A 13081-nucleotide genomic window follows, 5' to 3' on the forward strand; every position below is an offset into this window, starting at 1 on the left:
AATGTCTATGGCTTCACTGTAAATGTTGTCTAGAAATGGGGCTGTTGCTATACTTACTGTAGCCAAAACTTAGTATGATTTGCACAGGAGTGTCAGCACTGAAGGAGATTCAGCTGAATGATGGATTAATTGAACTTCTCTTGCTTCTCTTCTACATGTCCTCTGATGCTCTTTAAAACATGTGCTATGAATGCCAAAAATTGAATGCCAAAATACAGATTAGGATGAACCATGTCTTGCACCCTCATCTGTAATTAGCAGATCATTGGTTCTCAAACTGTGAATTATAAATAGTCATTAGAGACCCCAAATTACATTTGCCTGCTTGTTAACAGCATTTTTTGTCACCAGGTCTTTAAAAACTTTTACACGGAAGACCAGTTTTATGATCTGCATTGTAGCTGACAGGGATACTGGGTCTCTGTGATATGTAATGTGACTTGATCACGGAGCAAACCAGTGGCAGAGCTGGGAGTTGAACCAGAATATCTGAAGGCAAGCCCTAGGCCCTGCATCCTCCTCCTGTGGCTTCTCTCCCTGCCTCCCCCCACCCCTTTTAATAGAAGGTAGTCCTGATTATAGAGGAGAAAAAATCTCCAGCTTGGAAAAGGATGAGAGATATTTTTTGAAAAAAACAACCACATAAACAGACATACAGCATTCATCAACCACTCAGGAGTAGAAAAAATTGCAACATTCAGGTGCACAGACCAAACTCAAATCTGTTATTCATTTATACTACTGAGTGTCTAGATTTCCTTGTCAGAAACCAGGCTATTAAGCACTGTCACTTGAGGCAGGCCTGCCTGTTCAATATTAGACATTTAATTCTGATTAATTTTTTTTTTAAGATTTTAGACAATGTTTTTCATTTAAAGTAATTGTCAACCCACCTGGGTTTTCAGCACAATTTACATTTCTGTTTAATTTTCTAAAAGAGAAATGGATATGAAATAAGGGGGCTGATTGTCTGAATCATATTCAAAAGAAGTAATTTATTAAGCCTATAAAATTTGAATTTGGAAAGTGGTGTTACTTTCCTGTGACCAAATAATGTATTTATGTAGAGACAACCAAACAGAAAAGCTCTCAAAACCTCAAAGCTCCAAAATCACCTTGGGAGGACCATCATGCCAAGATACATTACAATATTAGGACCTACATTGCAGTCATAGCTTCAGCAGTCTCTATCTGTTACAAATCTATCAAGAATGTAATTACAGTCCTGACCTCTACTTATGTACAGCTTTTAGGGGAAGCTGTAGGATTTTATTTTATTTCCAATGAAGCATCAAAAAACTATTGAATTCAGCGCAGCTGTGCCTAATGAGCTCTATCTGCAAAGCAAAATTACTGTAAGAGGTCATTAGGAGACAGCTACCTTGCTTGCATCTACCTTTTAGACTCTAAAACCAGTTGTGCTTAGATGACACTCAGGTTTGTGCCCATAAGAGAACTGTTGGCTTGCTCACCCTGTTTTCCTTTTGCAATCACTTGCTTTTGCCAACAGCAGCAATGACACCAAAGTGAGTCTGGACTGAGTTGCAGAGTTCTTCTCAAGCAGTTTAGTAAATCCCTCCTGTATTAGGTTATTTGAGAGAGGCTTTTGGATTTCTAGCCTCTTCAACTCTCACTTCAGTTTCAGAAAGGTTCCCCTACTCCCCATATAAAGGGTTTCTGGCATAGAAAAATCTGGTTTCTTTCTTTGTGAATACTGGTATAAAGGATTTGTGTGGCTTCTCTGCCATGGCCTGTTCTTCTCTGCATGCTCCTTTAATACTCTGATCATCAACTGGGCTATAGACTCTCTGGCTTTCTGAAGGATGCCTTCTTACTTATAATCTCTTTTACTTACCACATACATTTAGTCTTTTATTCTCAAGCAGGGTTTGTTTTACAAAACACCAGATAATCCTTCTCTCCAGCAATTTTCAACATAATTCTGATGAGATAGATCAGTCTTGAAGAGTAACAAAATTGTTTAGAAGAGGCGGTGTTTCCAAGCACTATTGAAATACTCCTTGGACAAACTGACAAAATTCTAGGCTGTTAACGCTGCAAGGCTGTGCGTGTATATAGAAGTGTCAAATGTCTCTTATCATCTGGGGTCTGCTGACGAGGAGCAGAACTGTGGACAAAGAGACTCAGGTTCAAAGGTTGCTCCAGACTGGCAGGTTAGCTGGTAAACCATTTACCGATCACTGTTTCCAAAAACAGTCCCAGATCCATCTTTTTGTTGTCCTCTTAGGAAAAAAAACCAAAAGCCGTTCCTTCCTGCCATGTTTTTTTTTCCCCTCAGAATGCGGCCACAAACTGTTGATTGCACAGTTCCCACACCATCCTCACACTCACTATCCCCACTCTGACCTTTTTCCTCAAATTTAATTATGGGCCAAATGTCTTAATTTTGTAGTCCTGTTTAGCCTAGGTGTTGCAGCCTTCTCCTGTGCATAAGGCTGTCCTTTCCCATAATGTTCCCACCAGCCCTGTTCTGCACCTCTTTCTCCTAGGAGCCACAGCAGCTGTGTTGCTGAAATGGAAAGGAAGCAGTAAAAGGAAAAGTCTGCATTACTAGGAAGCCACAAATAGGGAGGAAAGTCTTCGAAGCTAAAAACTCATTTCTGAGCAAACAGTTTTTAAGTAGGAGCTTCTTCCCTGGGTTAAAAGTTACTTATTTTGCAAAATAGTTCCAGGAAGACGTGAACAACGCTAATACGAATGAGGAGCTATTGCTTACGTGCTTGCTGCCTAGAAACTCAGCTCTGGTTCTCCAGTTCTGGCACTTAGCTTGCCTTTATGTTTTGACTTGTCAAGTTTCCAAATCTACTTTGTTTCCACCAGTTCAAGTGCTTGAAATGCTATCCAAATGTCTGTCAAGTATAAAGCTAATTCGTAGCGTACTGACTATTGCGAGGATTTGCAGAGTGCTGCCCATGTACCGTTAGTGGTACAGCTCAGTTATGTGCCAATGACTTGAGCAGTAATTGCATTCTTGTGCCCATGGCTGGGGCAGTGACTGATGCTGTTATCGCCACCTGGCACTGGTAGTAATGGAAATATAGTGAACAGTAGTGAAACATTTTCAGTGTCACCAGTGGGGTTTCTAAGCAGTTAGGGGACAAAAAAAAGCCAGTTATTGTGATAGAGATTATTTTTGTCTATGATTTGAAATATTCTGGCTAATTAATATTTAGTCCAACAGCATGCTGTTTCTCTGATGATACTTTGACAAAAAGGGGGCACAGGATTTAACAGTTCATGGATTTGTTATTTCCCTGGACTTCCCCTCTAAACCTGCTGTCTTCTGGTAACCTAAGGAAGTAGAGAATGTAAAATGCAATTGGAGTGAATATAAGTTTTCCCTGCAGCAGTAGAAAACTACTGTGCCGTTACTCAAATTGTGACTGTATGTAAACACACCACTATTAAAACCATCTTCTGTTATTTCGTTAAAAAGCCTTTCTATTGTCACTGAATCACAATGTGGAAGCCAAGACTGCATCTACAGATAACCCGTTTGTTTGCATGCATCAGGGCTAGCACATGCTTGAAAAAAAAACAACACCTTTTTGTGTGCCTAAAGTTTTAGACCGAAATGTTTGTTAAGTAATACTTGCATACCAACATGAGATAGGTAAGGCTTACCAGTGGTGATTGAGGTGTTGCTTTTAATCTTCTTGCTTGCTCGCTGTGTGATTTTAAGTCTTCGTACATTGATTTTAATGTTTTGGGTTTTTGAGAAGTTAAAACAATTATGAATAAAAGAACCCTGAGATCTTCAGGTGAAAGACATTAACATGTCTTCTAATAACAGAGTACCTGAGATCTCATGGCTTTATCATGGCTACAACCTATAACCATGTCCTAGTTTCAGCTGGGATAGAGTTAACTGTCTTCCTAGTAGCTGGTACAGTGCTATGTTTTGAGTTCAGTATGCGAAGAATGTTGATAACACCGATGTTTTCAGTTGTTGCTAAGTAGTGTTTAGACTAAAGTCAAGGATTTTTCAGCTTCTCATGCCCAGCCAGCGAGAAAGCTGGAGGGGCACAAGAAGTTGGCACAGGACACAGCCAGGGCAGCTGACCCAAACTGGCCAACGGGGTATTCCATACCATGGGACGCCACATCTAGTGTATAAACTGGGGGGAGTGGGGGCGGGGAATCACCGCTCGGGGACTAGCTGGGTGTCGATCGGTGGGTGGCGAGCAATTGCACTGCGCATCATTTGTACATTCCAATCCTTTCATTATTGCTGTTGTCATTTTATTAGTCTTATCATTATCATTATTAGTTTCTTCTTTTCTGTTCTATTAAACCGTTCTTATCTCAACCTGCGGGTTTTGCTTCTTTTTCCCGATTTTCTCCCCCATCCCACTGGGTGGGGGGGGAGTGAGTGAGCGGCTGCATGGTGCTTAGTTGCTGGCTGGGGTTAAACCACGACAAACCAGTTACATGTTTTTCTACTCATATGATGTTTATGATTATATATGTTATGACAACTACAGAATCTACTAAAAGCAGAATTTTACTGTAGCTCAATGAAAAATTATATGAATTTTACTGTAGATTATAAGAAAAAAAAAAAAGCCCCAAATAAACAATACGCCCCTAATCTGTGTTTCTATAGAGAGAGACAAGTGACTAGTTCTTTCTGTCAAGGCATTGCCCATGAAAGGAGGTAAGGATTAGGAAGTTATTCTTTTAGTTCTTTAAAAATCTGTAGTGCAGTATAAACTCAGCAAGTGCAAGGAGAGGTTGCAGTTAAAATTTTTGGATGGAAAAGGCACATGGATATACTGACTGCTATATCCTAAAGCAAGTATTTTATGAAGATAGACTTATTTGTTTCAGTCATTGCATAACGAGAAAAGACAATATCATGACATCCTTCTGAAATGAGAAAGATACACTGGAAAAACAAGGTATTAGTAATTAACCTGAATGGAGTGTATCACCTCTGCAAGTGTATAAAATGATGAAAAATTATGGAGGCAGCAATTAGAATTACTTGCCAATCCAGTAATTATGTCCCGGTAATTAAATATATCCTAGAAGCATTAATTAATCCTATTCCCTATATCAGTTTGGTTGTCTTCCCCCCTTCAGATCTCCATCAATTCTCTTTCTGGCTGTTTCAGTTTTTCTTTGTATCTGTTCTGCTTTTCCTGTAAATTCTTAGGTGCTACAGCCCTATCTTCCAGGGCTAGAAGGAGAAGTGGCAGAGCAGTTACTTCAAAGCTGAGTATTAAAATAAGGAAGAGTAACAAGTATTTTTCTTCTTCTCCCTCATTTTCCTGCAAATATCAGCTCCTGAGTTGGAATGAGAGCTCTCACCAGTCACCTTTTCCCAAATATTTCCTCAGGAGGCAAAACAAAATCTTACTTAATTATACACATAGAAAGCTTATGGAATAACAGGTAAAATTCTTTGTTTATAAAATGTGAAATAAAACCTTGTATTCCCAATAGATGTTATATAGCAGTTTCTAGGACAAAATACTGTCTCATCCCACTGTATGGACCTAGAATTCTGAAGTCAAATGTGCCACCACTTCTGGTTGTGCAGCATGGGCTTCCTGCACCCATTCTGGAGATTGCTCTGCTCTTGCACCTTTATTGACAGAGAGTTAAAAAAAGGAATTGCTTCAGAAGTGAATATATTTTTGTGGTCCAGCTACAAAATGATAATGAACTTCTAGATTTCTTGAAAGAAGGTAGTGATTTTAAATTATCTTAGTTTCACGTTGCTGTAGTGTTCTTCTAAGATAAACAGCATTGGACTAAGCCAGTTTTACTGAAGGGGATATTCTGAGAAAAATACCGCAGCTGCAACAACCATATCACTTATCGCAAGACAAGAGATATTGTTCCTGCTTAAATTCACAATTTGTGTAATTGCATTCTGCCTACTTACGTTTTTCTATACAATAAAATAGGTATGTCCTCTCCCAAACTAGAACAGTGTTGTCAGGTGATTTGTGTGTGTCATGCAATGACAGCTACAATTAAATTGGTGGAAAATAAATCTCTGTGTATGATATGTACAGTCATAATGTATATTACTTAAGTATATTAATGGTTGATTAAAGCTGCAAAGTGGAATTCTCAAATGTTAGAAAATACAGAAATTATCGGTATGACCTACACTGAACCACCTTATTGTATGTTCTTATTAGTATCCTTTGCCCTCCAGAAAATTGCAAAACTTCATTTCTGTTGCCACTGTTAAATATGTATCGTGATACTCGTAACCATTTTTGCAGATTGTTTGCAAGGTGAAGCAGAGAGATGTATTTGAAACAGAAACTAAAGAAAGTCCAAAGATTTTAGGTTGTGGACATTCCTCAGGGCTGATGTCTCACCCTTTCTGAGGTGACCCAGGAGATCGCAGCTCAAGGAGACTTTGTGGTTGTGGGACTGGGCTCCACAGGTAAAGCGCCTGGAGCCTTCTCAATGATTGATGACCACTAATACAGATAGTCAAAAAATGATTTGCTGAAAATCTGTATACTAAAATGCGGTTAGAGGACTAGACCTCTGAAGACTTTTGGGATAGGTTTCATTCCAAAAATATTGGGGAATGGGGTTTTTTTCTGCATTTGCAGGTAAACAAGATAAGGTTAAACATACAATCGACCTGAGAGTTTTAACCTTCAAAGAAAGATACTCTTCGTAGAAAATAACTTTATTGTAGTTTTTGCTTGCAGCTACTGGAAAGTGGTTCAGAACTCCAGCAAAACTGAAATGGAACATGAAGAGATGGGTTAATAAATAGGCTGCAAGTGCATAGACTTTACAATGACAGGCAGATGCAGTTTCCATATTAATATCCACCCCTTGTGTGAACAAGCAGAGTGAATGCTGTGCATATGGGGGAAAGAGAGGATGAAGGTCTTTTGCATTTTTTGTATCATGTTAATGAAAATGGCACAGTAAGTATTCCAGATAGCAGGTGGGTGTTGCAAACAAGACAAAAAGCAATAGCTGTTCTGTTTAGGATTTCCAGAATACTGAACAATAGGAAGGACATAAAAATATCTTGGCTGTTTCACTTTTATCAAATAACCAGGGTTTTTTCAGCCTTAGTGCCAAGAAAAGTTTATTGGGTTTTATCAAATCTGTTCCTATTTATTGCAAATAATAAGCATTCTTTACTTGACAAATATTCCTACAAAATTTCTAATAATAAAGAAGTTGAAGAATATTATACAAAGGAGTTCATAGGAAATATATTTAAGTAGAATAGAATTTGAGTTTGTACATATATCTTTAAATCTAAAATGCATAATTCTGTGGCCAACACAGAGCAAAGCAAATTTTATACTACTTGTTCTCCTCCTCTTCTTCCTATAAATATTCTTGAGTATTTTATATAATACTGAAGATATAAAGGTATTTTGTTCTTAGCAATAGGTAGGAAGAAGCTGGCTGTTGGATGGCTGAGATTCAATGTTCATCCACTACATTCCTAATCTAGGATTTTTTTTTTAATAATCTGGAATTTATTTTTTGTTTTGTTTTAATCACACGTTAGAAAACACTAGTGAAGTATTTCATTTGGTTAACGTTGCCTCCACAGTCCATATGCAATTTTATTGATGATCAAGTTCTACTGACTGGAGTATATAATTACTCAGCAGTTTTGAAACCTGCTTCTGTATCCAAAATGACTGAATTTACATATAAAGCTTTATAAAACTGCCTTTGAAAATCTTGGCTCTTGTAGCTTTAAAACTTAAGTGGAAATTGTTTCAGAGCTTTTGCAAGATACATAGTACTTCCATTTTTGGTAGAATGTTGTTTTTCTTAACTTTTGGCAATTCAGGTTCCTTTATTGGCTGAACTGTGGAATCAAAATTAATGCATTTGTATATTTTAAAAAACTTACAGGATCATTGCACTTTTGGCAATGAAATTGTATCTTGATAGAGTTGTGTTTTTTTGGAATTAGTGACTGCATCACTATTATCTCTTTTTAACAGAGATAAAATTTGATTAAGCTGAAGGAGATTTGGAGGCACTTGCATTTTTCAGAGAGATACTAACTCTTATTTGGTCCAAGAAAATCAATAATAAAATCACTATGTTGCTTGTCCATCTAGGGGTTAGGTGAAGAGTTAGTAATAATTTCTATAAATCTCTGATGAGCATGATGCTTGTACAGAGTCAAAGACCTTGCTGTCTGTGATCATAAAAGCTGCTGATGTGATGCAGAAGGAATGCATACTCTTACTGACTTTTTTTTCAGATCTGGTCTCTACAAAATCCAGTCTAGGCTTACCATTCTTGGTTGGTTGATTAACTGATTTTTTTAAATCCCGAAATAAAAATGTAAAAATAAATTTGTGTGGGGCATGTCCTCCAAACTGGTTATGTTCAACTTTGCTCAATGCACCACGTTTTTTTCAAGGTGAAGTAAAGCCAGTGGGAAGCTTGCAGGCAAGTTAAAAATAAAACTAGTGCTCTTATTTAGAAACTAGTTGATTTGTAAGCACCTAAATGTGGTTACATTTGCCACCTTCCCTCTCTTATGTCAAATTCTCATCACATCCTTGTTTTACTTAAGAAAGCAAGCCTGGAATAAATAAAAAAGCAAAACCAAAAGAATCCTCTCTGATCGCCCAGTAATCTATGCTATGCAGACTTAAGCCAAAGGTGCCATATTTGTGTTTATTAACCCTTAATGGATTCTTTTCTCCATCAAATTTGACCTACAGCTTTCTAACATATACTAACTTCTAATGTATTCACACTTTCAGCTTTGTTTCTACATGGTGTGAAAGAGAACATCTTCTTGTCTATTCTGAAACTTGGACGGGGTAGTTTTGTTTGATACCGTCTTGCATTAGAGGTGTCACTGTTCGTACTTATTCATCTTCTTGCTACTTCTATTTTTGTAGTCTTGTATGTGGCGTGCAGGCCAAGCAGACGTAGTCAATTTAACTGTTTCTTGCACCAAACTTGTTTCACACTTCGGATTATCTTGTCTTTCTCTTATTCCTTTTTCATTTCTTTTATATCTCTTTTTAAAATGGGAAGAACAGAACTGCACACAGTATTCATTGTAGTGTGCCTCATGAGTTAATAAAATCTGTGATTTATGAAGTCACTCTGTCCTCCCTTCCTCTCCTAGTAATTTCTAGCCTTCTATTTACTTTCTAAACTAACTTATCTGATGTTTTTATAGTATTATTCTAACCCCAGGATCTTTTTTCTGAATTATGTCAGTTCTGAGTCCATCTATTTATGAGTATGTTGAACAGTACAGGCCCCAAGTATACTTTTAACTCTTCAAAAGAAAATTCCTAGATAAGCAGCTGTAGAATTTGGGATGTGAGGACATTAACAAATGCTTTAGTGTGTATGAACCGTGTAGTTTTGTTCACATGATTATGTCTGCATGTTTCACAGGGCAATTTTAATTAAAAAACGTCACATTGATATAAAGCATACAACAAATCTGTTACAGATAGAGCATGCATACTATTGAGTACTGCAATGAAGTAAGCTACCAATGAAAATAACTCCAGAATGACGTTTTGCCAAAATAAGTCTTTTTCTTAATAGCAGGAATCTCACCCTCCTCTCCTAAGTAAATACTCCTGTCCTAAATAGAAACAGTTTAGTGGTAGGAAAAATTGGTATTGCTGAAAGAAAAATGGGAGCAGCAATGCACTTGAGACTTTTGGCTTACAACTAGTTTAATGAATGGGAAAATGTAGAGAGATTAAGTAGTAAGAGTGATGAAAGATTTATTGAACTTGCTTTATCTGGAAAGATTAATAGAAGAGAATCAGGAAGCCTACTAGATTTTGAATGAATTGGATGTAAAGTGCTTAATCTTCAAGTACTAATTCAGTGAAAATATCACCATAGTCTAAGACAGAGGCAAACAGATCTAAGGATCCTCTCTGTTCCTTTGGGATTGGGAAAGGACACCTGCTGATATGATCCAACATTTATGTGAAGGAATATTGGATGTAAGATGAAGATGTTGCTAACAAAGACTAGGAACCTAAGGGTTTAAATTTTTGTGGTGTGGAAAAAGCTGACCAAAGATTGTGTTTCCCACTCCCCCATGCATCAGAAAGACCCGTATTGATCACTTGCAAGTGACAGCAGTTCTCAAACCTTTTTTGTTTTTTTAAAATTGTTTTCTCTGTTTCTTGAATAGGTTGCCTCCTTCTTTTCTATAGATACGTCTTCTTCTTTTGATTTTCAAACTGGGACTAGTGCTGCTTTTCCATATTGCATGAGAACTCCAGAACAAGCCCCATCATAAGCTGCCTTCCCCTCATAGCTCAATTCCTTGTGTGCTTTCCTTACTACTTGTTTGTCCCTCACCCCCATTTGATGATTGATTTAAGTTTTTAACTCGGCCTCAGAATGCCTGTGCCTCCTCCACTCAGAGCCAGACTTAATCTTCCCTTTATGGCTGGAGTCCACGTGGGTGTCATCATTATATTTTTCTTGTAACCTTTCACAAAGGGAGATTTTGTTCCACTTTAAGGTCTCATGTTGTTGTTCTAATTGGTATGGCTGACTTGATATTATCCCAAGGTTCAGGGTCATACAGTGCTAAGCACACTGCAGAAATGTGCAGTAATGACAAAGACAGTTTCTGTTGCAGTTATTACAGCCTTTTGACAGTATGTCTCCCACATTAGATTCTGAGGTTGCAATTATCTTTCCTTTTCTTAATTCCATTTATTGACTTATACGGCATTCTTTATTGCTGTGTAAGCTTATCTTATAATGGGAATTTGTTTGGATGGTTTTTATGTAATTATGAAGATCACAGGCTCAGTAATAGGATGATGTTTAGTTAAAACAATTGGTGAACTTGAGGAAAACTTTCTTGGATAGTTTTTGAAAGCTACTTCTGTGATCCATCTGGCCCAACCAAATCATTAAGTTATTGATCTTTTATAGAATAATAGTCTGCTACAGGTTGGGACATACATTGAAGTTTGTGCTGTAAAGAAATATTTATTTATTCCCAATTACTGACTTCCTTTTGTGGAGCTAAGGCAGCTATACAGTGTCACTAGTCTAGAGTCCTGTGTAAGCCCAAATGATCTGAATTTTAGGAAGGAGTGCACTATTCCTGACACTATACTTTTAAAAATAGTTTTGCTCTCCAACTACTGACGTAAGATTCCATATATAGAAAGAAGTCTTCAGAAAATAAATCAAGAGTTAATGCTACCTGGATCTATCAACAGCAGCTGCTGATTGGCTGAAGCTATGTGTATGTAATACATATGTTCAAGTAAAGGAGTTCATTATGTTCTTGTGTGCCTCTAGGAATCCGGAAAGACCGCAGAGGTGGGCGAATGATGAAACAAAAACGTCAAAGAGAGGAGCAGGATTCCAGGAATGGGGAGGCTTCTTCTACAGATCTGCGAGCTCCCACCCTTTGGACAAGTCCACTGGTCGTCAAACATAACAAGAAGAACAGTCCAGCCCTGTCCCTGACAGCAGAACAGATGGTCAGTGCCTTGCTGGAAGCTGAGCCACCCATAGTTTATTCTGAATATGACCCAAATAGACCATTCAACGAAGCCTCTATGATGACCCTGTTGACCAACCTTGCAGACAGAGAATTAGTGCACATGATCAACTGGGCAAAGAGAGTTCCAGGTAAGCAAAAAAAAGCCCCAGTGGACTATAAAAGCTTCTACATGACAAACCAATAGAAAAAAGACATACCAGTTTTCACACTACATATTCTAATTTCATGCAAATTGTTCACTTAAGTATAAATACATACAAAATCACAAATTTTATATTGATAAAAAACTATAGCGCAATGTAAGTGACTTTCTTCAAAAGATTTATTCCAGAAAAGATATTTCCCCACTTTATAGAATGTTGGACAGTTTTTTGATTGTAAATCCTTTTTTCCAGATAAAACCCAGCAAAATTAAAGATAAAAATAGATTACTCAAAGCCAAATCGAATCAATTTTATCTAATCAAGTTATGTTAATTACGTAGATCCCTTTTGAAAAAAAGGGTTGCTCTCATGTCTCTAATGTAAGCCATAAATTCAGCATCACTACTGAGCCTATAAGTATTAGTATTATTTATTTAATTGCCAGTTTATCTTTTTGACCATAAATTACAGATCTTTGGGTCTGAAAATAGAGCCAGAATAGTAATTTTTGTACAAATTTTTTTCCTACTGCAACTAGACATTTTTATCATTTTGGTGCATCATGGTTGCTGAGCTATGACCCCTCTTTTCTGAAAGGGAATTACAGAATTGTGGCAACTATGTAACATTTTTGGTGAATATATGTTACACATTCATTCATGTTGTTTAATTAATTTATATCAATGAAATGAGAGAGTAGTTTTGTAATTAAAGTTCTACAAGACTACTTTTCATAAGTTAACATTTGAATATTTATTCAAAATTTATTGCACATGCTGTACTTTTGGCTTTGTAAAAATACCAGCATACACGGTAATTTATAGTTTATAATTCACTGGGATTCTGATCTCTTAAATTTTTACTGGAGTCATTTATTTCATTAAAGTTACGTAGCTGCTTTATGAAGGGATGTTAGAGAACACTGCCACAGCTCTCACTCACATAGTGCATTACCTCAAAAGCATTACACCCAGGTTATGCCATTTTTCTGTTTTCCTTCATTTAAACTTGGCAAGACTCTTCCTGGTAAATCAATAACCCATAAAATCTGAGTCTTTTCCAGCCCTCATGGGTTCCCTTTTTACCACTTTTCACATGTCACTTTGTGGGCTCAAGCTATGATCAATGAGAACGTGTGTGTGTTTCATTTCTCATCATATCTTATAAGAAATCACCTGAGAATTTTATTCTTGACAAACTCACAGTGGTTAAGGCCTGATCCACAGTCTGTTCAAGTCAAGGGCGGGTTCTCCTGTTAATTTAGGTATGCTTTGGATCATGCCTTTACAAAATGCTTTTGAAAAATGAACATATGTCCACAGTGTTAAAACTATTCACTATCAGAACAGCTAGATTCAAATGACTTTTCTACTGATTTTGGAGGTATAATTAGTCCAAATCTGTTAAATCCATTAATTTGCCT

The 13081-nt window shown here is 37.1% G+C and overlaps 1 protein-coding gene across 2 annotated transcripts in view; it reads left to right on the forward strand.

The window, feature by feature from the left end:
* The window catches only part of ESR1 (estrogen receptor 1), a 162751-nt gene that overhangs the window by 93027 nt on the left and 56643 nt on the right, over nucleotides 1–13081 (forward strand). For both annotated transcript variants that reach the window (XM_030022700.2, XM_030022701.1), the window contains one exon: nucleotides 11308–11643. In XM_030022700.2, coding sequence (XP_029878560.1) covers nucleotides 11308–11643 — 336 coding nt within the window. The remainder of the gene's footprint in view (nucleotides 1–11307; nucleotides 11644–13081) is intronic.

The sequence above is a fragment of the Aquila chrysaetos genome, chromosome 8 (assembly GCF_900496995.4).
Source record: "Aquila chrysaetos chrysaetos chromosome 8, bAquChr1.4, whole genome shotgun sequence".
NCBI classification, from domain to species: Eukaryota; Metazoa; Chordata; class Aves; order Accipitriformes; family Accipitridae; genus Aquila; species Aquila chrysaetos.